General features: G+C 46.3%; 3 protein-coding genes across 4 annotated transcripts in view; 1 reads left to right on the top strand and 2 right to left on the bottom strand.

Annotated features, from left to right (window-relative positions):
• Positions 1–433: 433 nt before the first annotated feature.
• pnkd (PNKD metallo-beta-lactamase domain containing) lies at positions 434–7,006 on the bottom strand. Its single transcript, XM_078939650.1, has 9 exons — positions 6,803–7,006; positions 6,322–6,437; positions 5,493–5,609; positions 5,199–5,253; positions 4,993–5,085; positions 4,651–4,814; positions 2,827–2,913; positions 2,610–2,725; positions 434–1,354 (listed from the first exon to the last, which is right to left on the bottom strand). The coding sequence occupies exons 1-9, from the start codon at positions 6,958–6,960 to the stop codon at positions 1,178–1,180; spliced, it is 1,083 nt and encodes a 360-aa protein (XP_078795776.1). The 5' UTR covers positions 6,961–7,006; the 3' UTR covers positions 434–1,177.
• On the top strand, positions 6,322–11,631 carry LOC101175308 (protein lifeguard 3). 2 transcript variants are annotated; one of them, XM_020702148.2, is made up of 14 exons: positions 6,322–6,454; positions 7,617–7,767; positions 7,874–7,981; positions 8,077–8,327; positions 8,398–8,465; positions 8,532–8,596; positions 8,678–8,731; positions 8,806–8,856; positions 8,932–8,971; positions 9,037–9,074; positions 9,155–9,242; positions 9,447–9,542; positions 9,619–9,672; positions 11,314–11,631. In XM_020702148.2, the coding sequence occupies exons 4-14, from the start codon at positions 8,090–8,092 to the stop codon at positions 11,461–11,463; spliced, it is 942 nt and encodes a 313-aa protein (XP_020557807.1). In that variant the 5' UTR covers positions 6,322–6,454; positions 7,617–7,767; positions 7,874–7,981; positions 8,077–8,089; the 3' UTR covers positions 11,464–11,631. The 2 variants fall into 2 exon arrangements, with proteins under 2 accessions (XP_020557807.1, XP_004086974.1); XM_004086926.4 differs by having other exon boundaries at positions 6,336–6,518.
• An 8-nt stretch (positions 11,632–11,639) lies between these two features.
• dars1 (aspartyl-tRNA synthetase 1) overlaps positions 11,640–27,340 on the bottom strand; it is a 29,110-nt gene continuing 13,409 nt past the window's right edge. The window contains exons 7-18 of the mRNA XM_004086925.5: positions 25,727–25,829; positions 24,084–24,164; positions 21,676–21,735; positions 17,664–17,775; positions 16,149–16,283; positions 14,820–14,967; positions 13,864–14,010; positions 12,786–12,828; positions 12,622–12,702; positions 12,250–12,361; positions 12,069–12,140; positions 11,640–11,990 (exon numbers count right to left, since the gene is read on the bottom strand). Coding sequence (XP_004086973.1) covers positions 11,899–11,990; positions 12,069–12,140; positions 12,250–12,361; positions 12,622–12,702; positions 12,786–12,828; positions 13,864–14,010; positions 14,820–14,967; positions 16,149–16,283; positions 17,664–17,775; positions 21,676–21,735; positions 24,084–24,164; positions 25,727–25,829 — 1,186 coding nt within the window. The 3' untranslated portion in view covers positions 11,640–11,898. The remainder of the gene's footprint in view (positions 11,991–12,068; positions 12,141–12,249; positions 12,362–12,621; positions 12,703–12,785; positions 12,829–13,863; positions 14,011–14,819; positions 14,968–16,148; positions 16,284–17,663; positions 17,776–21,675; positions 21,736–24,083; positions 24,165–25,726; positions 25,830–27,340) is intronic.

Below are 27,340 nucleotides of genomic sequence, written 5' to 3'. Positions count from 1 at the left end.
ACAGGAAAACATCCACAGTTCTGGTTCTTCAGACCCAGAACAACAGAGGCATTTGTGATGTCACTCTCTCATCCCGATGCTGCAGGGACCACAGCCTCGGCGTCCGTCATGGGAGCAACACAGAAAAGCATCTAATGTTTAGACAGATGAGACAATCTGGGTTTCCTCTGGACTCAACCTGCAGTCAAACATGGTGGTCATATGATGGTATGAGGCTGCTGTCCCGTTTCAGGATCCAAATGGCTTCCCTTACTGTGGGTTCTGCTGTGGAACAAGGAAAAGTCCTCTACAGAGGACAAACTTGCATTGCTGCTAGAGGATTCCTAACTCTGGTCTTACGTGGATCACACTCATCAGAAATTGCAAAGACGTGTAAAAGTGCCTTAAATTCTGCGTCACTTTTGTTTTTCTTAATGAACAAGTCAGATACATCTGAACCAAAAACAAATGACTTTTAATCAGTTTGGTCCAAACGTTGTGCAAAAACAAGGCTCCTCAAAAACCAACGTCACAGCAGACTAAACTCTTCGTACCTTTACACCAATCAGGTAACGGGTCAAATCTTTCCTCTCCCGTGACTCCAGCCACACATTTACATTCACAGAACATTCATTCAAATCCCAAAGACTCATCAGGCGCTAACATCTGCATCCTTCTCATTCTTGGTGTGTGAGAAAAGGTCCATCAAAGAAGAAATGAAGAGGCTCTTCTAAAAAAAAGAAAGTGAACAGAGAAGACCTGAAGACCAACAGTCTGGATGAACCGTAGCCTGGCCCCTTCACATTGATGATCATCTCACTGTGTTCCCAAAGTGTCGGCTCTCACAGTCGTCCAGAAGTGACGTCACTCAGGGATCGATCTTCTGCAGGATGGAGAACTCGTGTTCCTCTGAGGTCCAGAAACCACAGCGAGTTTCCGTTGGAGAAGAAAACACGTTTCATGTAAATCTGCACTCTGTACTCGACCTAACTGCTAAATGTCCAGCCGCTCCCACCTAGACCACAAGCACAAGGATCTACAGGGATTGATGGGTGTAACCGGATCCGTCAGAGATCCGGTTAAAGAAAGTGTGGGGGTGGGGTAGATTTAGGCTTTAAAATAATTCAATGCCCCCCTTTGGATTCATGAGGCAGGTGGGATTCGTCCACAGCACCAGTGAGAGCTTCCTGCTGCAGGGTCACGACCTCCTGTTGAAGAGATCTTTCCGCTTGCGCAGCTCTTCCAGCACCCGCGCCCTGAACTGAGTCCAGTCCTCGTCCTGGGACGGCTGGATCCCCAACGCCACGTGAAGCTCCGCCGATTGGCTGCGGAGGAAAGGGTTGTACTGCTTCTCCTCCCCGACGGTGGAGGGGCACTGGAGAGGAAGGGAGCATGCAGAGATGGTTCACACAGCTGCTCTGAAGGATTTCTGAAGCCCTAAAACTGAAGTGCATTCACAAACAAACACACTAGAGCCGCATCAGTTCATTGTCTTTATATTTGATACGATTTTTCAAGCTGAAACCTCTTTTATCAGAGTTATCTGGAAGTTCCTGGACTTTCCTCTGAGCACATCCGTCCACATTCACGCCAAAAACTGAAATGTATATTCAGTTATTTTCACTAATAATTGAAGAAAAACCAAACCAGAACAGCTCGTTTGGCTGCAGGACAGCCCATATCATCATTCTTCCACCACTGTGCCCGACAATGTTTCTAGTAGTTATGGTTTTGTTTGTGTTCAAAAGAGAACGACGCGTTTTTCTACCAAATCTACTTCCCCTAAAAAATACAAAACGTAGAAGAAACAAATCAAAAAACAAAAAGTCTAAAGTAAAGATGTCATTAAAATCTAAACAGCAGCAAGGAGAACATGCAGGCTGGGTAGTTTGAAATGACATCCACTTTTTAAAATAAAATAACAGTAACAGGAGCCTCTTGATCCGTGTGAAAGGCGCAGCTGTTAGAGTTCAGTTGAGTGAACCTGTGTTGTGTTGTGTTGTGTTGTGTGTTTCTGGCGGCCAACGTTCACAGCGAAGGCGCTTTTCGATCCTTCGACGTCGGCTCTTCCTATCATTGTGAAGCTGACAGGAGGCATCCTTCCACTTTCCTCGTCTTTGTATCGCTGATGCTCTCGTTTCTACAGATCCTGATGGTTTATTTAGAGGAAAACTCCAAGAGCGTTTCAGAAAAGGCGGCCGTACACAAAGACAGCTCGTCTCAGGCTGAACAGAAGCGTTAATGAAAACATGCTAACAGCAGAAAACAACAACAACAACCTTGATCGACCACTCGGCGGGTTTGAGGAATAATATTTGACAAATTCAGACGCTTAAACTGCGGGAAGCGGCCTCTGGAGTCACGCTCCGCTGATGCCAGATAAGAAGTAATCTAAATTCCGGATAAGCCCTTCACTGAACTGCAAACCTTTGCTCTGCCGCAGACTGTATCGCAGATGAAACCCGACAGCGAGCCTGAAAGAGAGGCGTGCGCACGCTCATCGGGCTTTGACAGCACGTTCGCTGCACGCGGGCGATAAGCTCCGTCTCCCCGGGTGCAGGGAGGGGGAGCAGGAATCCATTCTGGGACTGTGCCGGAGCGGCAGAGCAATGCTGACAGATGGCTCTTACCGTGCTCAGCTTCTGGCTGCGCTGCTGCAGCACCCACTGGTACTTGTTCTCCCGAGTGGAGTTCCGAGGCTCGACCTCCGCAGCAAACAGCAGGTTGTCCTCCGCATACTCATGACCTGTGGGGGGTCCCAACACCCCATTACAAACATAAAGACAGCCTGGCTATTTGCTTGTATAGAGGTGCAGACAATGTCAAACACAGGAACGATTGTCCTACCGGGCCATAGCAGAGTCCCATCACTCAAGGAGGCGACCGTGTCCAGAGAGGAGAGCATGGTGGTGGAGCTGCCTTCAAACATCCTCCCTGAGATCAACAACAGCAGGTTCAGCAGTCAGCGCACGGACGCAGCTCCAGGGTTTGGACGGCTCATCATACAGGCTCCGCCTCTCCCAGAGGATACAATCAGACACCTTTATTTTTAAACCGGTCAATCACGTCTGACCGACCAGGTGAGGAAGGGTCCATCCAGCAGATCCGATTCCAGACCTGGCTACGACAACTTTCTCTCAGCTAGGAGGTCAGACGCTGGTGCACAGATCCAGCAATAAAACCTTCACGTCTTATTTGAAAAGAAAAAAATAAAATAAACAACCAGGACCCGTCCTCCAACCGAACCACCTTCTAACCCGAGTCAGTGAGACAGATGGACTTGATTAGGGCTGCACGATATGAAGAAAACTTGCGATATGCGATATTAGGGATTAATATTGCGATAACGATATAATTTGCGGTATATAAACAAATAGGGAAACAACCAAAAACATCATTCCCATTTTATTGCAACAGTTTAAGAATTGTACTCCAAATAACCCTCGTTGACATAGGATGGAACATCTAACATAAAAGGGCTAAAGAGTCTATCCGATTGGTCAAATGCATAAAGGGATTTATTTGATTCGTTAAATAATTTAAGCTGCCATAAGACTGTTTTAGCACATTTAAGGTAACCATTTATTGCAATTTTTGCTGTGTTTTGCGATATGCATATTGCACAGCTTGATCTTGCGATAACGATAAATTTGCGGTATATTGTGCAGGCCTAGACTTGATCATGTGACTCAAAGGTCTGGATTAGACCGATGTAAAGCCCACTTTTTGACTCCAAACTCCAGCCTTTCCAGAAAATGAACAAAAAGTAGGACAAACTCTGAACACCAGTTAGGCCACACCCCCTTTTGGTTTAAATGTAATGCCAAATATAGAATATCTCATGAAAAATTGTCAAGCGCCTGTCCGTCTTGGGAGAGGATCCCTCCTTCATGTGGAGATCCCCGAGGTTTTGTCTGAATCCATTTTTTAGGGAGTTTTCCTTACTGAGAAGGAGGGTCTAAAGCAGAGATGCCCGGTTCAGTTTAGCAACCAGCTATTGTATTTAACGACTGGTTTCATGTTCTTCTATAATTACCGTTATGAAGCCCGTTGAGACGACTATTGTTGCAATATTGGGCTACAGAAATAAAATGAAACTGAATTAAAGCGACAGCCACAAAGTTCTTTCCAGAAATAAAAACCTGAGTCGGCTCACCCTCCATTTCCCACTGAGATCCCAGCTTTCCAGTGGGCTGACGGATCATTGGGATCCGTTGGGATCCAATGGATAAAGCTCTCGTCTAAAGTGGTTTTATGTGGATTCTTCTCAGTCAGGTACTTGACTTCATGAATGTTTTCATTTAAAAAAGGATTGGGCTGCTTTTGCTCTATCAGTATTTTAAGGAGACTATTTAAATGTAATATTTTTTCTATGGATATGATAAACTGTAAAAAATTGACATGGTTTGACGTGACGAGTCAGTTAAAAGCAAAGATATTAGTAAAACACAAAAGCTATATTTTCAGTACTGAACTGAGACCCCCAGAAACTCTCATCGCCCTGCACATCTGGAATGACATAACCAAACAAAAGCAAAGCTTTGGGTGGATGGAACGTTTTTTATCACGGCTAATCCTGGTTTTTATAACTGATATCTCTGGAAGAGCCGCAGCGTTTCAGGTTCAGCAGCTTTTGCATCAGGAGTTTACGTCGTCTGCTGTGCAGCTCACCACATCCAGAGAGGAAGACCAGGTCTCCGGAGAACAGGCTTGAGGGCGCGCCCACCGCTTGGCCATCCAGGAGGTAGATCATGTGACCCACCGTGTGACCCGGAGTGAAAAGAGCTTTAAAGTGCATCCGACCGACTTTTACCGAGTCTTTGTCAGAGAGGGGGCTGAAAAACAAAACAATAGAATTAAATTCAGGCCAACCTGCCGGCCTAACAGCTTCTTTCAGAATTCAAACATGAATGAATCTTTGCAATAACTGCACATCTGTCAAACAGCAGCTCTTTAGTTGTGGAGGGAAGCTGCCATCGCCGCAGACAGGATGGCAGGCTGGTCGGGACCTACTGGGTGAGGCCGGGAATGTTGTCCACGGCGCTCCCGTACACCGGGCACGCGCTGTGGAGCCGCTTCAGTCCCTTGTTCCCGCCGCTGTGGTCCCTGCAAGCATCATCTGTGTCAACCTCCACCCGCACATACTCAACTCAAGTCTTCACCAAGACAGTTAGGAGCTCCATCATTCAGCATTTCTGCAGGTCAGTGCAGAAACTCACCAGTGCTTGTGTGTGCACAAGATAGCTTCCAGCATCGCTCCCTGATCCTCAAGGACTGCCTGAGAAGATGCAATCCAGGTTTCATTCAACACATCAAATCAACACCTGCAGAGCCACCAAACAGGCGGGATCTGCTGCTGCTGTCCGTACGACACATTCTCCAGAGCAGACAGCTGCAGGACACAGTCCATACAACCATGATGTGATGCATGTTCTGCAGCTCCTCCAAACCACATCTACTCACTGCTAGAGCTTCAACATGCAAAGGGGAAAACAGAGGCAACAGCAAGGAACTCGCCTGGACAAGTTGAGGGTCTGCAGGGTCCACAACAACTGCAACGCTGGAGGTCGTGTCCACTATCAGGTAGCTGTAGTTGTCGGACAGAACTGGGATAGGAATGATCTTGATACCTGCAGAGCCAACCACAAGAACAGTGAATCGTTGAGATTTAAAAAGTAATCGCAGCTTTTCACTTTAGCTGGGATTAATGCATGACGTCATTTACGTCATCTGTGCACGTGGAGGCCAGTGGTTGGGTCTGGCATCTGGAAGAGGGTTGCCCCACATCTACATGCTCGGTTCCAAACAATGCTTGGAGGGGTTTAGGTCAGGGGTGGGCAAACTACGGCCCTTAAAACACTTTAATCAGGCCTGCCAAACAGTACTAAATGACATGGATGATCCTTATTAATGTGTTATTTTCCCTGTAACTCTGGTATCTACCCGTAAATGCATCGACCTTTGTTTAGGCGCAGAAACTTGTCTTGCATTCCTGTGGTGTTGGTAGAGTTGTTGTCTTTCTGACATTCATGCGTGTTTTCCAGGCCAGAAAGTCACGTTTCCAATCATTCCTACACCCCATGAACACAGCATTGCTCTAATTTTGCATTTTTCCTAGGGGCATAAACCCCACGGTGCAATTGCCTCTAAAATGAGAACAAAAGCCACAGTTATGAAATAAAAAAACCCCAAAATGTTCTGTTTTAAAACGATAAACACTCCTGGTCCAGCCCTTCTGTCAACTTTTAGAACCCTTTGTGACCCACAAGTCAAAATGTTTGCCCTCCCCTGGTTTAGAGGAACCCCCTGCAGCCCCGCGCGTGCGTGGGCGCGCGTGCGTACCGTTAAACTCCGCAGGGCACGCGGAGGAATGTCCAGCAGGGTAGTTCTGCCTGGCCTTCCTCATCTGCCTCTTGTAGTACATGTAGCCCAGTCTGGTTTGCGTGTACAGTGTGTATCTGACAGGAAGGCAATGGTGCGTTATTGATGTTTATCTCACGGGTCTGATCGAAAACATTCAGAAAAGTGGAAACATCCGCGTGAGTTACCGAAGTTTTAAGCTAAATCATTAATGTAGCAAGAACGGCGCCTAAAAACAATCTGTAGATTGACATGTAAACAACAACAAGAATTATTATTAATAAAAGTGTTTTAACTGTTACAATCTCGTGGTAGACATAAACAAATGTTTTCCACTAGTTCAAAGGGAAATAATGCATTTATCTGGTGTTGTAGCTAAGCGTAGCTATGCTAAAGTAAATCGTCGCAGTTTTTCCCCATTTTTCATTCTGATTTGTTTCCATTGAAACTATTCGGAACTCACGCGATTCGGAACAGCGGCTTCTCTGTTCGGGCCATTATTTTAGCGCACAGGTTCCTCCCGAACCCTCGCGCGGACCGCCGGAACCGAACCCACAAATACAAACAACAACAGACGGACGCGGCGGCCGCGAGCGCTAACGTCCACTCAGAAAGCTCCATCGCAGAAGAGCGCGACGTGATGACGTAGAAGGAGCCGCGCGCAGGCGTCGCGCGGCATCTTCCGGGATCGGACAAATCAACTAAAACATCAACAATAATAATAATAATAATAATAATAATAATAATAATAATAATAATAATAATAATAATAATAATAATAATAATAATAATAATAGAAGTAACTTAATGTGTTTCAATAAAATAACAAATCTACTTTCAAAAAGCCAGAAGAAGAAATAAACTTAAAAAAATGAGTCTGTAAAAATCATGAAAAGAACAAAACTATGATGACAAATTCAATGGTTTTTAAAAGAAACAATAGCAAAGAAAAAAGGAGAACAAAATGACAAACATTTGCTATGAATGAAACGGTTTTCATAAAAAGATTTTTCTTAGAAATTCTAGACCAGTGTTGAAAACAAAATAAACCGGAAAGACAACAGAAAATATATTTAAGGGACTTTTACACATAGTTAGAACTTTATAAAAGAATATTAAGTGTAACATGCATTAAATAAGTAGTTTATTGATTTTTTCTTAACTTTTAGGCTCAGTACCGATAAGCAAATGGGAACAGATCAGTGTTTGTTTATAGCAGAATTTCTTGTAAAGTCTTTGCTGTCATGCTGGAAAACATGTTTTTAACTGTGTTGCAGGACCTTTAACCCCCGGTGTCCCGGCTGTCTGAGGAGCAGAGGTTTGGGTTTCACCGGACAGATCCGGTTTCAAAGATGACATCGACCTGCGGCTGCAGACTGAGGAGAAACTGGACTGAGATGCACGGCGCTCACCAGCTCCAGCTACCAGGTGAGGACCCCGCTTGAACATGTTCGTCTTTACTCATCGTGGATCCTGCTTAGAACTTCAGCGCCGTGAACTCTGACCTTCCCTCTTTACGTTGTGTGTTTGTCAGAAATGTAGGAAGAACTGCGGAAATCTTAAATGCTGAGCTCTGACTGCTGTGGTGGAGGAATTTTCAGCTAAGATAAAGCCTTTTATTTTTCAAACTGTGATTTAGAAGGTACACCCTATTTACGAGCCAAAATGATTATTTTCACTGGTATGCATTAAAACGACACACACTTCAGTCCAGTGTGATGTGTATTTTCTGTGTAGGGCGGTTTAGAGAATGACCTCAAAAGCCAACAGCCCTCCATCTTATGAAGAGGCTCTGCATCATCCCAAGGCTGAGGACTGCTCCTACCAGCCCCCTCCATCCTACAGCCCCAGCACTGGCATGTACCCCGGCCCCCCTGGTTACTGGAGCCAGGGGGGCGTTTTCCCGCAGACCAGCGAGTCTCCAGGCCTCTCCCCGACTGTGACGACCATCCCGACTCTGTCGGCCGCTGTGCCTGCGGCCCACACAGGTCAGGGATTCAGACCGCGCACACTTTCCACGTCCCGCTTTGTGCTCTGATGACTTGGCTGTTTACCCAGGTGACATGGAGGCGTTCTTCAGAAACCAGTGGGAGAGCACGTCTGTGCGGCACGCCTTCATCAGAAAGGTATGGGCTCCGAGCACCCCCCCTTGAAAAGGGAAAGTTGTGCTGAAGTCCTGCGTTTGCTGACAGGTCTACTTGATCCTGGCGGTGCAGCTCGCCTTCACCTTCACAGTGGTTGCCGTGTTCACGTTTGTGTGAGTGGCCCCCATCGTCTGGCTGTGTTGTTGATGTGGTGGAGGGAGCGTTCTGCGACTTGTCTGTGCCTGCCTCCACAGTGACCCAGTGAGGCTGTTTGTCATCAGATACCCCGGCATCTACTGGGCATCTCTGTGAGTCCCTCTAAGCAGCAGCGGGAACGACTCCACGCTGGGGGTGTAACATCCATGCTGTTCTCTGTCCACAGCGCCGTCTATTTCGTGGTTTACTGCGTTCTCATCTGCCTCAAGGAGCCCAGGTGAGCCTGGTTCCGTTCAGAACAGTCAGACGGGTCAGTCTGCACACACTTTCAAATCTGATATTTGTGGTTTAGGAGGCGTTTTCCATGGAATCTGCTGCTTTTGGGAATATTTGTGAGTATGGATCAGTACGTCTTGACTGTACAGTGTATAGGAAATGATCTGCTTCATCCCAACAGACTCTTGCCTTATCCTACATGGCTGGAACCATCTCAAGGTTTGTTTTCCAATTCTGGAAACGCAAGCACACCCTGAGAACCGCGTCCTGTGAGGCATTTCCTTTATTTTTGTGTGCAGCTATTATGAGACCAAAGCGGTGTTCATTGCCATGGGGATTACAGTGGTCGTCTGTGTGGCAGTGACAGTCTTCTGCTTCCAAACCAAGGTAGATGGAGGTGGAGGTTTGTCAGAGGATGTCTTTGTTGGCGGTGTAAAAGAACTCCTTTGTCTCGCATTACAAAAGGCCACTGACTTCCTTTAAATATTTAAATCATTCTGGGATAAGATGTGAATCCCACAACCCAGGAGGGCCTACGTGACATTTTTTTCCCCCCTCTAACCCTGCAAGTCAGCTGGTTTCTCCTCACAGGTGGACTTGACCTCCTGCAGTGGACTCCTCTGCATTGCAGGGGTTCTGCTCATGATCATCGGGATCGTCACGGCCGTCGTGCTCTCCTTCCAATACGTAAGGACTCTTCTGTCAGAGCCTGTAACGCGTTCTCTTTGGCAGCAGCTCAGGTCGCTCTACTCTCACTCAACAGGTCCACTGGCTGCACATGCTCTACGCTGCAATCGGAGCTGTCGTTTACACTCTGGTGAGTCCGAGCAGAACCGACGTATAACCAGGTCTGCTGTGGGGGCAACTCTGCAGCATGTTCACGGTTGTTGTGGTAGGAGTTTCATAATGTGGGTCTTCACGGTTCAGAGGCTCAGCGTAAATCTGACTGTGGGAAAATGAAAAATCAGGAGGCAGGGACCCATCGCAGGCGGGTTACCTGTGATGTTTGGTGTGGGAGGTGTGATGGTGTGAGCCTATTTTACAGGATGAATCCCTTTAGACGGAGAAAACACAAATTACCAACAACTATTACCCCCAATTCTAGAAAAATCTGGAGTTGACACGCAGGAAGCACAAACGCTGCAGTTTAGTCAGCGAGATCTTAAACTTCTTTTTATTTAATTTGTATTTTGCCAAACTCCCTTGAGAATTCTGTCGAAACGCCTCGTTCTCCTTTTCATGTCCAGTTGAACTTCTGCAGACGTTTGTGCAACGTTCCTGCAGTTTTGTGCAATTCCATGAAACACAGTTTCCAATCAGGAGTATTGCATTGTATGTACAAAATCCATCCTGAAAATATTTTGTTTTAGATAGATTCTAAGAAGCATTTGGGAGAAAACCCACGTTTTTAAAAACCTGATTTGAATTTCAAAGACTGAGGTTGGGAAAACTTTGTTGGACGCTCCTAAGACAGACAAGAGCCGTCTCGGTTTCTCAGAAGGAAGAAACTTGACCCTTCATGACTCGCTCTGAACCAGGACCAGGACTAACCCAGGACTGTCCACGACAGTACTGCTAGGACAGATTTGACCGAACTCCATCTTTTTATTTGACACATTTGCACTGAAGACGCTAGACGTTTTTAGTAAACTGTTCGAGAGTAGATGTGTGTATTGAAGGTTTAATTTGACCGTAACCTAAGCAAATAGTAACAAAAAAGTGAAAAAAGCTTCTCTTCTGTTAGTCTGGACCAGTATGGCCACGATCCAGAAGCTTCCGGAGGACAAAACAAGACAGAAGGGGTTTAAAAAGCTGGTTGATCACGGAGTGCTGCACTGAAACCTTGTAAAAACGCAGAAAAAAGGAAAAACATGGCAAAAAAGTCCGGCCGTGGGCCAAATGGGGCCCGCGTTTAAATTTCTACGGGCTCAACAATAGATGTGTAGCCTCCTGCCTTCTCCAAGAATTGCATGTAGGAATTGCTGGTTGTGATAAATTGGCTAAATTAGGTTAAATTAGGTCGTAAACCTGTGGCAGCATGTGGCTCCTTGACCTTCAGAGCCTCAAGGGCCAAACAAGAAGAAGACATTTGTGTCTGTGATCAAAATAAAACAACTATTTGCTTTACGGTACATTCAGTAGTTCACAGGAAGAATAACAAACATATGGAACAGATGTTATTCCATTCATTTTCTTTCTGGTCTCAGACGTTAACAGTATTTTTGGGTCAAAATGTATTTAGACATTTCTGTTCCATGTTATTATAGGGATGCAGACTGAATGATTGGCTCTGAATGTTTGGACTTTAGAGAATCAAAGCTTTAGAGAAGTTGACGACAAACCGGAGCTTCCGTTGGAGTCTGAGCTTCTTGACCCACCGGGCAACAGAGAGATCCGGGACTTGGACTCAAACTGACCGCTGCTCACGCCGTGTTACCGTTTCCTCTCCCCGTTTCAGTTTCTGGTCTACAACACTCAGCTTCTCATCGGGAACCGGGAGCTGGCCATCAGCCCGGAGGAGTACGTCTTCGGAGCTCTTTCCCTCTACGTGGACATCGTTCACATCTTCCTCTTCATCCTTCAAGTCAGCGGATCGGCGACCGAGTGACGATGCGACGAGGACGGCCGGTCTGCCAAAGTTCAAGGGTTTCAAGCTCCTCCTGTCGAGTTAACCTCCCTTTGCCTGAATGTATAGAGCTGGAGAACTTTGTCAGAACAACCTAATCTTTTCATTCTCTTCTTCATCTCTGTGAGTAAAATCCTTGAAAATCATAAACACGAAGACATTATTCTTATTTTTATTGTCAGTGTTGAAGTTTGTTACAAAAGCTGACACAAAACCGTCCGTCCGACATCTATGCTGGTAGTAGGAAGGACTCTTTAAAGTGGACTCTGCTCTGCAGCAGGTGACCTCCACACCTGTCCTTCTCCGTCTAATGCAGCTGTTAGTCACAAACCACAAACCTATCCGTCAGACGGTGGCACTCTATGCTTTCCTGCCCTGGGTTAGTTAGCCTGTGTGTCAGTCCAGGTGGGGGTGGAATCAAGGCGTGAGGCGTTTGGGGTCACGTGGGAACATGGAGGTCTGACGCACGTTGTGGAGACCCAGGTACAGCATGCAGACTCTCTCCAGACCTGTGGGGAACAAAAAAAAAGGTTTTTCCTGCAAAACCTGCCGTTCTGACGGGACTCAAGGCTCCAAGGAATCCTCACCGATGCCTCCACCGGCGTGCGGGGGGGCGCCGTAGCGGAAGGAGTCGATGTAAGACTTGATTTTCTCCAGATCTAATAAAAGACCAGAGGAGACGACATCCGGTTCAAAAAGGGAATAGAATTATTTAGCTGTAGCTGCAAGCGGCCACCACTAGAGGGAGACAAACCCCCAGAACCTTACCGATCTGGTGATGCTGGGCTCTTTCTGTGAGCAGCTGAGCATCATGGACCCTCTGAGCTCCGGACAGGATCTCCTCCCCCCTCATGAACATGTCGTAAGAGTTGGAGTACTTCTACAGGGGGGGAGAGATGAACCAACGTCGTCAACAAGGAGGAAAACGAAGCGGCTGATATCTGACATGATAACAGACGCACGGCGATGCAGATCTGCTTCCCGGCAAATTACAACCATCTTTCACTGAACTTTATGAGTCGCTCTGTTAACGATGCAGAAATTATTCATGACTCCACTACAAAAAATGTAGCAGCTGAAGGGATGAGGAATAAATTCCTTCTGTCAGCCAGGCCTTTTACTGTCTGGGAGGGAACTTACGGGGTTGTGGGGGTCCGGCATGGTGTAGAAGGGCCGCACAGCCAACGGGTATTTGTCCAGCACGTAGAAGTCGGTGTCGTACTAGAATAGAGAAGGCAGCGTTGGCATGAGGAGGAGGGAGAGGCGCATCTTCGCATGTGCAGATCGTTCTGGTCGGAACAAACCTTCTCTTTGACGAGGCGACCCAGAAGCTTCTCATTGGGCGTACTGCAGGACAAGGACCGTTATGCTATTAAATAACATTTTCTATACAGATCTTTAAAAATGTCGGCAGTTGATGGCTACCAACCAAACCAGAACCGGACGGCTGTCCCGTGTTAGAATAAAAACCGTCAGGGGAAAAAGCATTTCCGTCCAAACGAGGTTTCTTTGGCGCTCTAGAGAGCCGTCCAAGGAGAAGACGAGGAGGAATAAACCAAAAAGAAGTGCAGAGCTCACTGGACTCGGCTCGGAACCGTGATCCAACAGCCAGAAAGAGACTTTTGGACAAAAGTGAACTGATCCAGAGGAACATCTGGATGAGCCACAAAAACCTCTGGACTAACGTTCTGATGAGACCCAAGAGGAACTTTCTGGAACGTCTCCCAGAACCAGACAGGCACGGAGGCAGAAGTGTGATGGTGAGGGAACTAAGACAAGATGCTACAAATGAAAATATTGATCCAAACACAGCAGGAAGTTCACCCCTGTAATTGATCTAATGTACAAAAATGCCTGTTGTCACCGCTGTCTAGTTAAAAGTCAGGCTTTGATGTGATGAAGACGCCGTTTCATGACGTTAAGAAAGATTTGGTCAAATTCAAAATCCTCAACTGGATCAATTTGGATAAAGAAAATGGAGCAAAAGCCTCCATAGCAGCGAGAAACCCTGGCTGTAGGAGTCGGGTCATGAACTTCTGACACTTCACCTCCACTCAGGTTCAAAGCGGTCCAACTTTTTACAGATTCTGGACTTTTCATCCCACTAAGTGGAATTCTAGAATATAATCACAGCATTTAAAAAAAGCTTTTACTGAGTTTTTGAAGGGATCCAACCTTTTTATTTATTCTATTCCCTCTACAAGGCAGAGCTCCAAAAAACCTGGATTCACAAACTGTTTATGGAGGTCAGTTATTGAAAACATCTGAAGTTGTTTGCTATAAAACATGTCTGATGGTCAAATATTTGCTTGATCCTCGCGCTGAACTTTCGCCTGAAAACACTTCTGCTTCTGTGGAACTGAAGCACCCGCCAAACCTGACCTGAGGTCGTCCTCGTCGCCCATCTCCACGCCGGCCTCGCGCAGCATGGCCACGCCCTCTGTGTACTCCAGCCTCAGGGTGGGCTCCAGGAACTTGAAGGGCTCGCTAGGGAACTGCTTGTTGACCGTTTGAATCTCTGTCTGGAAGCTGAGAGAAACACAGACACCTGCGTTACCGCCAGCGATCAAAGCCGCCGGCGCCGCACCAGCAAAAGCCGAGCCGGGGCTGCAGAACCTCAGTCGCCACCAAAAATAGCTTCATGTGTCATAGAGGGAAATGTCTGGAAAATCATGAGAACAAAACAAGAAAAAAAAAGAGGAAGAAGAGTCACAAGCTGCTTCAACAACAGGAAGATCAGCAGGACAGAAAACACCTCTGAGTAAAGCCTGCAGCGCAGATTTACACCACTAGGAGGCAGTAAAGCCACATCACAGAGATGCTTGACTGACAGAAAAAAACAGCTGAAGGCAAAAACCACATCTGTAAAACTTTGACATTTTAGACAGAATCACAACCACAGCCTCACATTTATCTCAGGATCATCCCTCTTTCCTGAAAAGCATCAATTTAAAAAAAAAATTCTTCTCCTCCATCACTTACCAAAAGAAATCAGAATAAAATAAAAATCTTGGATATTAAAGCGGAAAAAGAGTGTTTGATGACGGTGTGGGTTTTTTCTTTTGCAGCTTCACCTCCACTCAAACCTCACAAACAGAGAGTCTTCTCTGCAGATTTGAAAGCCTCAAATGTTTTTTATACATAAAAAAAAACTGAACAATTCTGAATAAGACAGACATAAAAGGGAAACCAATCCTTGATGTGAAAACTCAGGTGATTTCCCTGTAAATTTCAGAAAATTCCTTTGATTTACACGGAGGGACGCTCCTCCAAGGACGTCCCACAGACAGAGAGGGTCTGAACAGACCAAACACAGCTTCATCACACGTGGGGCTTACTTGTCTCTCAAGCCCTTGAAGATCTGCACCATGGTGTCGGTGATGGACTCGATCACCTCGTGGTAGTGGTAGTTGAAGGCCATCTCGATATCCAGGCCCACAAACTCCGTCAGGTGCCGGTGGGTGTTGGAGTCCTCGGCTCTGAAAACTGACGAGCAGATCTGCTGTTGACGTGAGCCCAGTTTTCTGCAGCTCTAGAAGCGCGGCTCCTAAATGTCTCCTCCTCTGCTTATTGCTAAAAATCACAGCTGAAATCTTCCGGAGCTCAAAGCTGCAGGTTTGGTTTAACTGCAGATCCGCGAGGGAATCAGCTCTGCAGAATGGACGGTTTTTCCCTGGAATGGGAAACTTCCGTTCACATCCATCCTCTCCAAGCTGAATCTATGGGGGCTCATTTTAACCCAGCTGCTCCAGAACCAAATCCGTCGCCACGACAACACGTAAAAGTGCCAGCGCTCTGTGAAACCTAAAGATGTCTCCAATAACGTATTGAATCCACTCTCAGGCTGTTTGCTGTGGTGGATTAATAATCCCTAATCAAACACTGAAATCTCAGATAATCAGACGCCGGCCGTGTTTGCTTTTCTGAAGAGCCGAGCTTCCTGTTAATCCACCAATAAAGTCTTTTACAAGTCCCTTCCTATCTGTGACACAATAGAGCGGCGTTATTAAACTTTAACAGTCTCCTAATGGGGGGGCCGGCCTATTTTTTTACATCCTCTGGCTCCCTGTTCTACGGAGCCCCAAAAGGGACATTGAAGAAAAAAAAACAAAGTAAAAATCTAAACTAAAGGGTGCACACCAGTTAGTAGCAGGTGAACACAAGATACCAGTTAAAATCTGGTCATTTGTGGTCATTTGATACATTTTCCCAAGTTACCTGAAATGGCATCACCTGAGCGAATTGAGTTTTACTTTGCTTTCCGACTCGTCAACAAAGACATTGCAGCTTTGCTTGCTCACCGTCACAATGACGTCGTCTCTGAACGTCATCTTGAACGAGTTTTAAGGTCATGTGGTTTGTTTCGGCGCCGGGGTTACACCCAGTTTAGATCAGGTTACCACCTTTATTCAGGAGGAATTAAGATCATCCGGTGAAAGGACATGTCCGTCTCTCTGACCCACGGGTGGTGAACTCTGAGGAGCCAGACGTCTGCATCGCTGCAGCTACTATAAATGATATTTGGGATTTGTATTAATGGCTGGTAGTAACTGGTGAGCACCAGAGAGTTTTTTTTCTCCTCACTGTTACTATCGGGGCACCGTACCATTCCGCTCTTCGGTCTGTAAGGACCTTTTGGGCAGCGGGGCGAGGGGGGTGGGGCTTACCTGGACCCACACAGAAGACCTTGTCGAAGTCGGCGCAGATGCACATCTGCTTGTAGAGCTGGGGGGACTGGGCCAGGTAGGCGCTGGTTTTAAAGTAAGACACGGTGAAGACGTTTGCACCCCCCTCACTGGCAGCTGGAAGACAGAGGAAGACAGTTCCAATCAGTTCCCGTCAGGGGAGGCGTCTGCCGGACGGACCCCCCAGCACAGATTCAGTCGTCTGTACAGGTTGGACCATAGTTCACCTGCAGACAGCCGTGAAAGGACAGACGGGACTGAGGCGGATTTGGAGGGAAAAGGAAGATCAGAGCATCTGCAGCTCCTGTTGCTGATGCTGCGGCGGTAAAGCAGGGCGGGGGCTCACACGCCGCACCCTGTCTGTGCTTTGGGTGTTGGCATGCAGGAAGATGTGGTTTTAGCAACAACAAAAAAGCACACTGTGTTGTTTGAAACACACACCGCCCCATGGAAAAAGAAAGAAAAAAAGAGCGGCAGTTTTGAATAAAGACGTCACGACGGTTAAGAGCAGAGGAGAAGAGGAAGTGAGAGCGCATCAGAACCTCAGTCCTCTTCTAAAGCCGGTCACGGGGCCGCTCCCGCCACCCGTGGGCGAAGGCGGAGGCCGGCAGTCTGTCTGGGGACCATTCAGAGTGACCTATGAACCTATGAAGCATGTTTTTGACAGTGGGAGGAGTCCCCCGAGAAAACCCACGCATGCACGGGGAGAACATGCAAACTCCACACAGAAAGGCCCCCCCATTGCTGTTCTGGTTCAGGTCCCCCAGCCGGGACTTGAACCGGCTGGGGGACCGGGGGTTAGGCAAAAGCGCTAACCACTGCGCCACCGTGCAGCTAACATAAAATCACCTCAAACCCTTTTTTATCCTGGAAATCCCATGGAATCAGACTTTGAAATAAAAATGTTAAACCTGGAGGTTCCCTTGATAATAATAATAAAAATAGATACAAATTATTTTGATGGCGCCTTTCTGGGCACCTAAGGTCGCCTGACAGGTAAAAAAACAACTCACAGAATCAAAATACAAGAATAGTTTTAGCAGTGGTTAAATTCCTAAAATTATAAATAAATTAAGAATGGTTAAAGGCAGCTTAATACATTTCTGTTTGTTTTACCAACATGAACACTTTAGTTACTGTGAGTTTTATCAGTTTAAAACAGCAGCTTCAGGAAAATATCAGTTTGAGAGTTCAGTCATTCCCCGAGAGTTTCATGAAAACCAAAAGACAACAAGAGCTTCACTTGGAAGAGGGTTTTAGTGTGAAATACGACGTTTTCCTGTTTGTCCTCCATCACTGAAAGTCTGAGCTTCAACCGACCCTCAAGTCGGTTGAATTTGTAGAAGATCCGCCTGAGGAGGAAGTGAGCTCAGCAACCTTCACACCGAGTCAGAAAACACAGGTGGGCGGGAAAACGGAACGGAAAAAACTTTCTGTTTAAAAAAAAAAAAAGGTGTGATCTGTAGTTTGGTGGTTTCATGAACAGATATGTTTCACCTGAAATGATTTTCGGGGTCTGGATCTCCACGAAGCCCTTCTTGGTGAGGGTGTCCCTGAAGAGCTGGCAGACTCCTGACTGCAGGCGGAAAACGGCCTGGCTGGTCGTCGTCTACAGGAAAACAGACTTTATTACACAATCACAGCTGTGATGATGTGACTCCACAGTGATTATCTTCATTTTTATGCACCTCTTGTCTGCGAGAAAGGCTGGAACGTTCATTAATTAGGAGGGAGACGTGCCTTTGAGCCCTGGGAACTGAAAACCCATCATTATCACGCTAAATCCTGGAAGAGTAAATCTGAAGATTACAGTCAAGGTGCAACCCCGCAAAAAGTCCAAGAGCGTTACAGTTAAGCAACAGAGCTCATCCAAAAGTAAGAGAACAGTCCCTGAAATGCAGTGACTCATCTCACGTGAGCACAAGCCTTCCACGCTTTAGCGCCTCACAGCCTCGCCACGGCGGCTCGTCTGAACCGACAGAGAAAAGAGGGGCAGGTGGGATTTGGTTTGGTACTTTCAAGGACGGTCCGGCTCGAACCGGAGGCCCTAAAGAGAAAGAAAACCAAATTCCCTGCTGGTATAGACGCTTTCTACAGCAGCAGAAACCGCAACAGCTATGAGTCACTGATCTGAGGCGCTGCCCCCCTGACAACGTGGGGAAGCCAGTCTGAGGGAGCGCTTCCGGTGCAGCGCGGTGGAGGACGGCGGGGAGCAGTTGGGGCCCTAAAACTGGCTGCTCCTCTGATGCCGCGTTTCCGTCTAACACACATTTGAACTGAAGCCAAGTCTTTACACCAGAAGGGGCTGGTTTGAAACCCCACTGCGGTGAAGCCGCACCGCAAACGGGTTTCTGAGCCCAAAACGAGAACCGTCTTTTTTGGTTTGGCGTACCTGCCAAAACCAGAAAAGGTTGAAACCATTACAGGAAACGGAGAAAAGAAAAAAATCTGATGAAAACTGTGTTTTTGGTGTTTTTAAACATGTTTTTGTGACGTTTTTCTCATGATGGAGGACAAAGATAAAGAAAATTAAGCTCAAAATAGCATATAAATATTAAAAAATCTATAAATAGAAAATAAATTATACGATATAAATTATGAGCTAAAAATGACAGAAAGTCTCAGTCCAGGTCAGGAGACAGACATGGATCCAACAGAGAAACATCTGGACAGATGTTCTGATGAGAGCCGTTCTGTTCCATCTGGATCCGAACTAGGGTTGGGCGATGTCCCTTAAATTGGCCGTTGACGATGTTTGCTGTCAACCATCGGGATGGACGATGACATCGTCGGGGGGGTATTTTTACATTTTCCGTTCTTATATAACTGCTATTCGTTTTTTTGCTTTTTTCATTTTATTTCCCAACTAATGACTAATCCGCGATGATCCAGTATAAACTGAGGGAAGTGACTTTAACAAAAAAAGTAACAAACAAAATAGAAAAGAAGTGGTCCGCTCCCGCACTTCACTAGTGAAGTGGACCGGCGGAGTGCGGACTTACAACCTTGTGTTTGATGGGAAGGGGGGGGGGGGGGGGGGGGGGGGTACATGAGCGGTATGTGTGGGAGATTTAAGACTGCGATCCGTCCCGCAGCTCTAGGGGTACGAGCTACCGAACTCAGAACCGGGTCTAAAAGTGTGTGTCTGAGCACAGCTCGGATCGTCAGCACACACAGCGGTTTGAGCTTCAAAGCAGAAATGTCGCTCAGTCCTTAGAAAACATTCAAACAATCACGCCGATTTGTGTTTCCAGTCGTGTCCCGACTAAATAAAGGCTGATGTTATTCTTACATGTTTACGTGCAGCCAGCAAGTAGCACCACCCAAAGCTAATGTTGTTAGCACGTGTTAGCATACTGCTAATCCTGGCTTCTTTCCGGCTCCGTTCAGAAAAAGCACTGACCACACGGATTAAAATTCAAATGATGAGCGAACAGGTGTTTCATAATAACCGTAACATTATTAAAAGCACGTTTAGAAGATCGTCTTGTATATTACCGAGCTGACATGTCAATGTATATAGCTGCTCGTCGCTGTTTAACATTGTTTTGTATTGAATTGTTACATTCAATAAAGTTTGAAAAAAAAAGCCGCTCTGCGGAATTTATATCCTTCCGGTTTTCAAACCCTACTGCGCATGTGCGAATGATTTATTCCGACGGAAAGTGTGACCTTAGTGACCGTTTTTATATTCTGAAAACATTTTTCTGGGCCCATGTACACGGTTGGATTCTAATCCGACCATTGATCCCATCAAGATATTTTGTACATGTAACCGCGGTTTATGGTGTCGACACGCAACGTGTGGGGGGGGGGGGGGGGGGGCGTGGCATCACGATGGTGTCTCTCCATCGGGATGTCAGTCACCCATCACGATGGACGATGATATCGTCCATCGGCACAACCCTAATCCGAACAGAACATTTCTGAAACGTTTTAGGTTGACCGAGCATCTTCCTTTTTTCATTTGAGTCTTTTGTCCTAATACCGTCGTTTAAAAAGTGATTTCTTTTTGGACGACGTTCTGAGTCTGATCCTTGAGGGCAGACGTCTCTAAAAAGTGTTTTTTTCTGACCAAACTTCCTCAAAGTCCAGCTGTGCTGCACAAACTGAACAAACAGAAGTGAATTTTCCCACCGTCTGTGTGTGAAGCACCTGATGTCGGGGGGGGGGGGGGGGGGGGTCATAGGAACTAAATTATTATTTGAGGAGTTTTATTTGTCCCCGTTGGAGTGTTTGTCTGCCCGTGTGGGAACGGCTTTACGGCCTCGTAAGTGCAGACCTGATGACAGGCCCGGCTGCACAAACAGGTGTTGGCGTGCGGCGGCTGCGGGGTCGCTGCCTTCCTGCCAGCCTCAGTATCCAGATGCATCAAAACAAAGACGCGCTTTGCGGCTCTGCCTTCTCTGCCGCTCGTTTAGCACGTCTCCCACACAGCCCGGCGTTCAGAGCTGCAGCCACTAAATCACAGGCCAACACTTTCACTCTGAGGGCGCGCTGCTTTGTTCCATATTTAGAGGCACAGAGGCGAGCTGTCGACTTCTTAGAAGAACCTCTAAGTCCTTTCATCAGCAGACGAGTGGAAAAAGATCTTTGTTTTGTAAGAAAAAGGATAAAATGTTCATGTCAAACGACGTTAGGTTGAGGTGGTTTCTATATATCGTCAAGAGTCAAAGTGAGGCTGAAAAACCTTCTGGTGTTCCTGCAGGACCTGTTCTCGGAACCCTTTGGACTTAATAGGTGCTATTCTTGAGTTTTTATCCAAAATCCTGGTACATTCTTTTCTCAATTTGATACACAGACTTGATAAAAGATCCACCAGATAATCTATGAGTTTACAGACAGACTCCAATCGTCTCTTGATCTGTTTTTAAAGCGTCCCCTGTAGTCTTTGCATTTTCATTTTTAAAAAGCCAGTTTTTCTAAAGTTTTCTACAACATAGTTTCTGCAGAGCTCAACGTGACGTTTCAAAGGCACTTCTAATAAAGGTTCCACACAAAGGGCCTCTTTTTATATTCAGAAAATACAGTTTGTTGCATTTATGCGCTCTGTTAAAAACAGTCTTTAGATATCCTGCTTATTTTTAAATCTTTAAAACCAATCTGTATGCAAACACCTTTAGAAATTGACAGTTTTGCTTCCCGGATTCTTCACATTCTTATCAATAACTGATAACTGGTAGCCATGGAAACGATTGAACAACAACTTTCAGAGGTTTATGTGCGCTCGGACAGATATTTCTAGCTGTTTACTCGATCAAGAAGCTGATCAGCTGTTGGAGGAATTCTCCAGATTTCAGCGATGCGGCTATCGACTGGTTTCTCTGGAAAACCTGGTTCCTCCTGGACGCGTGAGGCCGGGGTTCCCTCAGGAAACGGGTTACTAAACGTACAGCCAGGCCGTCCTAGAGACGCTCAGCGTGAGGGGATCGGATCGGGGGGGGATGAAACTACCACATGGGTCAAAGGCAGAGAACAATTTGGTGGGACATGGTTTGTGCCGTCTTACCCGCAGGTCAATCACCCGGTTGTCCAGCCTGGTGTCTTGGTTGACGGTGGCGCGGCTTTCCTGAGGACAAGCCAGAAAAGACAAAAGGTTTCAACATAATGGAGGGGGGGTGGGGTTTAATCTGCTTTTAACAGCTGGAGTGAATAAAAATAAAATAGGGCCATAAACGGTCAAAAAGAACAAAGTGGTTATTTTCCCAAACCGAAAGGCGCTTCCCAGGTGCTGCGATGAAACAATTGGAGTCAACAGAGAAAAGAGGAACAAATAAGACGGTAAATGTGTCATCACGGGACGAGCCATCGCTTCCAGGGTCATGGATGTGGGGGCTTCCTCTCAGGATCCGTTGAGGTTTCAGCTAATATTCTGCGGTGCCACATCCTGCTGCAAACATGCGAGGGGGGGGCGGGGGGTGTAAAAATGTCAGACAGGCAGGCGGTTAAAGAGGCCGGGCTGTTGAGGCTCGCGTCTCTGGGGACGGCAGGTGCAACTGCAACTGCGTGACTGGCGTGAAAACACCTGAGATGCGGCTGCAGCTGCATTTGGCTCATTGTGAGTAATGTGAGATGCTGATGCTGGAAATTAGACACACACACCCCCACCCCCATAACACATAACACAGGCAGCTCATGCAATAAAAATGATTGATAAACAAGCCCATTCAAAACATTGGTTTGTTCTCCTCATCCATTAAGAAAACCTCTGGAGCATCAACTGGATCGTACCATTTTCCTTCCTAATTCTGTTTTTCTGTTATTTTTTCTCTCTCCACCTGTGTAATAATTGTAATTATAAACAGGTCATTTGGGTGGAAAACCCCACAGAAGGAGGAGATGAAAGGGGAGTGATCATTCCCACACTGCTGTGGAACACCGTTACATTAATGAACCTCATTTTAGCTGATAAATGGTATGCTTCCGTAAAACATAAGATAAAATAGAGGTTTTTGAGATATTTCATGTTTTAAAGGGCCAAATCAACTTTTTGAGCTTTTGTTTTATTATAATCTCTAACGAAGAAAAACCCCAAAGTGGTATTTTGATCCATCAGCCTCACCAGCCCCTCCCAATCCACGAAAACGCGCGGGTCCTCACATTGTGATGTCACTAATTGAGGAACCGCCCCTTCCAGGAAGGGTTCTGCGCTGTCAGCCCCGCCCCCAGGCTAACACACACGCCCACTTTCTCTGTGGAGCTAGCAGTGATCTGCTAAGCACTTTCCTTTTTTATGCACAATGTGAACATCCATCTTTGCAGAAGTTCAGATGTTTATTTTTGCCGACGCTAGGTTGATATCATGAAATTGTCGGCACCCACATGGAGAAAAAGGCGGAGCCTCAGAACTTCCGGGTAGGAAAATGAACTCAGGAAACCAACTCATTTATTCTTCTAAACCAGCTTTGTCCCTTTTGGGGTCACGTGCTGCTGGAGCCTATCCCAGCCACTTGTGGCCAAAGGCAGGGATAACATGTTTTTGGACAGTGGGAGGGGGCCGGAGTCCCTGCAGAAAACCAACGCATGGACGGGGAGACATGCAAACTCCACACAGAAAGGTCCCTCACTGGTTTCTGTTTTAGCACCCTCCCCCCATCCGTGACACATCATCATCATATATTATATATATACGGATTTGGTTTATTCTGAAAGGCGTCTGAAAAGCAGGATCTAGGCCCTTTAAGAAGCAAACATGATGCTTTGATCGTCCTGAGAATTCTTAATGGGCTTTTTGTGATCATTATGATTTCGTTTTATCCAATCCACGGATTATAGATGTAAATTAGATGTTCCTTATTGTGCATTGTCGCTGTCAAATAGATAAATAAATGTAATAAATCTTTCCCGTCTCTTTAAAACGTTCTCTAAAAACGACCGAGGATGTTGTTTTTACACTAAAAGGTCTTCAGAGGAAGTTTTGTTTTTGAATCCCTGATTCCTCCTTTGATTAACAGCTGCTTGGGTAAACTATTACTTTTACTGGAAAAAAACATCAAAATCAACTCTTCAATCAACTACATTTCAACTGCCAAGTATGAAAATATTGATTATTTTTCTGCAAAAACATCATTTCCTCTCATCAGATTCCTGCACTTCAACCAGAGAGGCTGCTTCTCCCCAATGAGGAGGGTCAGGATTGGATTCCTCTGAGTTCTAAAGCGGGGGCTGAGCCGATCGATGCACCACCGACCAGAACCATTACAGGTCCAAATCCGTCAGACTTAACTGCAGATCACCTTATTGGGATCAAATATTGATGCAATTCTTCAGGCAACATTTGATGGACTCGCAAAGACCGTCACAACCAATGAGGCCTAAAGAAGAGACTCCGGCGGTTCTGGTTCCTATTCGGGACATAAAGAGGACCTCCAACAGTTGGACATGTGGGCGTCATCCGCCCCCTTTCTCCGTCCTCACCTCTTCGCCCTCTCCGTCCGGCCGGACGGCGTCCTCCAGCTGCAGGGGGAGGCGGGCCTCCGCCTGGCTGATGACAAAAATCTAACAGAAGAGACAAACAGAAGCACTTAGGAGAGCGAGAAACCACAGACGTTTCCATGACACACACTGAAAAACGGAAAGCACCTTCACCCAGACGGGGAGTGACAATGAAATCCATCTGAGCTGCTTCTGAAACTTACAACTGGCAGCTACTATGCCGGCGTCATTAATGTTAGCGCTTCTCAGACGGTTTGAGCTGAAACTGGACTGCATCATAGTGAAATATACGCTGGCTGACAGGCTCACACTACACACAAAAGAAACAACACAACGACATAAACCGCAGCACAACGGAAATGACGGAAAAAGAGAAAATGAGGACTCCTGAGAGCTACGTGATATTTGGACAAGATCAGGGTGTTTTCTCACTAGATAACGTAATTTCTTACTAATATACGTTTGTCTAAATATACAAATTCACCCAGCTCTCCACATACCGACATCTGCATCTAACGCTCTAAATTTACGAGAAAAAACTTGTACATTTACAAGTTTTTATCTCATAAATTTACTACTTAAAATCTCTTAGGGTTACGAGAAAAAAGTCAAAGATTAACGAGGAAAAAACGCCAAAGTTTTCCATTCATATGAGCCTAGCTTGAAGATGAAAGATGTGGAGAGTTTTGTGAAGCTTAAGATTTCAAAAACAGAGAAATTTGGAACCTTTTGGTGACTCAAAATCAGATTATTGTCAGTGTTTTCGTCTTTCCGGGGTTCGGTGTCGGTAAAGCGGAGTTTCATATGTGAAATGAGGAGGTCAGAGACACGTTTGGGTGCAGAGGACCGCTGCAGCCTTTATTCTTCTTTTCATTCACATAACCTGAAGTTCATCTGTCACATTACGTCGTGCCGAATAGTTTGAAACTGAATTGTTTTTTTTCTGCCAGTAGGAGAAAAATAGTCCTGATTTTCTCTTTTTCCGTCATTTCTGTTGTGTTGCGGTTTATGTCATTGTGTTGCGGGTAATTTCGTTGTGCTTCGGGTAATGCCGTTGCGTTGTTTCTTTTGTGTGTAGTGTGAGCCCAGTCGGCCAGCGTAGAAATATCTTGCACACCTCAAACAGAGGACACTGCTGTCGGTCCTCTACAGGGGCTCATTTTGTTTGGTTTAAACCACTTTGATCTCGTCGTTGATCTGCACGGAGGTGCTAAAGCTCAAACGGTGTGGGCCGTTGTAGGGCCACAAAACTTAGGGAAGCTCCTTTACGGTCCATTAGTAGTTATTTTATCTTTTAATGTCTGTTCTTATTTGTTTATTCTATATTTTAGGTCATTTAGAAAAGCTTTTCTGTTATTTCTTTCACTGTCCGTCCCCGTTTTCTCCTCTGGTGACTCATCTTTTTTAAATGAGTTAGAATATTATTCTTTTTTATTCTGGGTTATTTCAGAACACAAAAAATCATTAAAAAGTTGTGATTTTGTTGGTTTGTGGAGTTCTTTGTGAATACATTTGGCTGTGTCACCTGAGGTTGTGTTTCCTCAGAGAGGAGCTGTCCACCTGCTGAACTACAGTTAGACACAAAGAACGACTTTGGAGCAGAGCAGAATGACGACTTTGCTCACCCTCTCAACATGGAGCTCCACGTCCTGCTGGGAACAGCTCTCGATCTTCTGCTCCACCTTCCTCACCGCCGCCTCCACGTCTACGATGCTCTCCTTGGTGATGCTGGTGGGGCGTGACCAACAAACAGCACTTAAAAAACAAACTCAGCTAATCTCTGACCCACACGTGCAGACAAGTTCCTCTGTTTCTCATGATCCGCCGTGCAGGAGGGAACTGGGTCAGTGGTTTTTTGACGGCAGCGTTTCTCACGGCTGCTGAAACCAAACGCCTCAAAAGAATCGCCCACTTTAACCAGGTTGCAGGTTTCTCAGAGGAACCGGTTCCTGTCATCATGCTTTGGATCAAAGCAAATTCTGCAAACTGTGAACATTTGGGACTCATTTTCCTGCGTCATGGAGGACAAAAGGTAAACAAACAGGAGCAGTGGAGCTTCTTTAGAAGCTCGCATCACAGGAAAGCACCCAGACCTACAACAAAACCAACTTTAAAGCTGGGAGACGTTGCAAGAATTTCCCCAACAAACATTAAAACCCAGACATTTAACAGAAAAGCAGTGGCCGGTTTGTAATTGTGGTCCCTTGGGTTTGAGGACAATGCCGTCTCTCTGCTCGGCCCCCTCACTGAAACCCAGACCATCATCTGCGATATGAGGAACACCACCCACTGCCAAACAGGGCATGGCCAGATGGGAAACCTGCTGCAATCCGTCACCCCTCCTCATTAAAAGGCAGTAATGAGGGTCTGAACACCGGCGCGGCTGTGCCCCCCCAGCCCCATGACAGCTGCCGCTGCGGCGGCCCTTCCCATCAATACTAGATCACCAAAATAAATAAATCCCTCCTTAATAACCTCTGGAGATGCTCTCGGTGGAGCCGCGGTGTCACTCAGCGCAGCCACTCCAGCTCAGGGTGGCCACTCAGGAAACAAACGTGATCTCTGGATACAGAAGGAGCCACATCAGGGTTCAGATAAACTATTAACTCAATTCCCCCCTCTAAAGTAAGGGTTTTTGTGCAGGGCGTCTCAATGGCTGAAACGGTGACACACCCTTTATCGCCAAAGGAAATTAAAAAAAAAGACCTCGAGTCAAGCTCGGTCTAACGGAGGGAACCCGACCAACGGCGCTCCGGGTGTCTAAAGTTAATAAACGCTGCGGAGCCCAAAACCGTTTGGACACACAATCCAAGAAGGATGGCTTTCCTACGACGCCATCTCTGCCCCATCTAAGATTATGCATGGATCTTTCTAATCCGGGGTCTTACTCAGCTAATCTATCATTGCAGCAAAGTGTGTGAAAGGAGATACGAGGCAGAGAGCAGCGGGAACTCGCCACGCCACCTGCTCCGGCTGATGAATATAAAGCAGGATCTATGGACCACCGCTCCGCTCAGAGGCTCACTCGGGTCTCCACCAAACACCGGAATGACTCTGCTGCTTTTCCGTGTCCATGTTCGACGGTTTCCAAGGCAACAGCCCCACACTTTCATTTGTTTTGAGGTCAGGCAGCAGCAACAGTTTTACAACACAACGGTCACACCACAATGTTGCAGAACAAGAATGAGGAACGAGCAAACGTAAACAAAATTAAGGAGGGGCTGTTCCATCCACACCTT

This window comes from Oryzias latipes, chromosome 21, assembly GCF_053564925.1.
Source record: "Oryzias latipes strain Hd-rR chromosome 21, Olatipes_Hd-rR_3.1".
Lineage (NCBI taxonomy): Eukaryota > Metazoa > Chordata > Actinopteri > Beloniformes > Adrianichthyidae > Oryzias > Oryzias latipes.
Note: the sequence above shows the minus strand (reverse complement) of the source record. Positions and strands in the feature narration are given on the sequence as shown.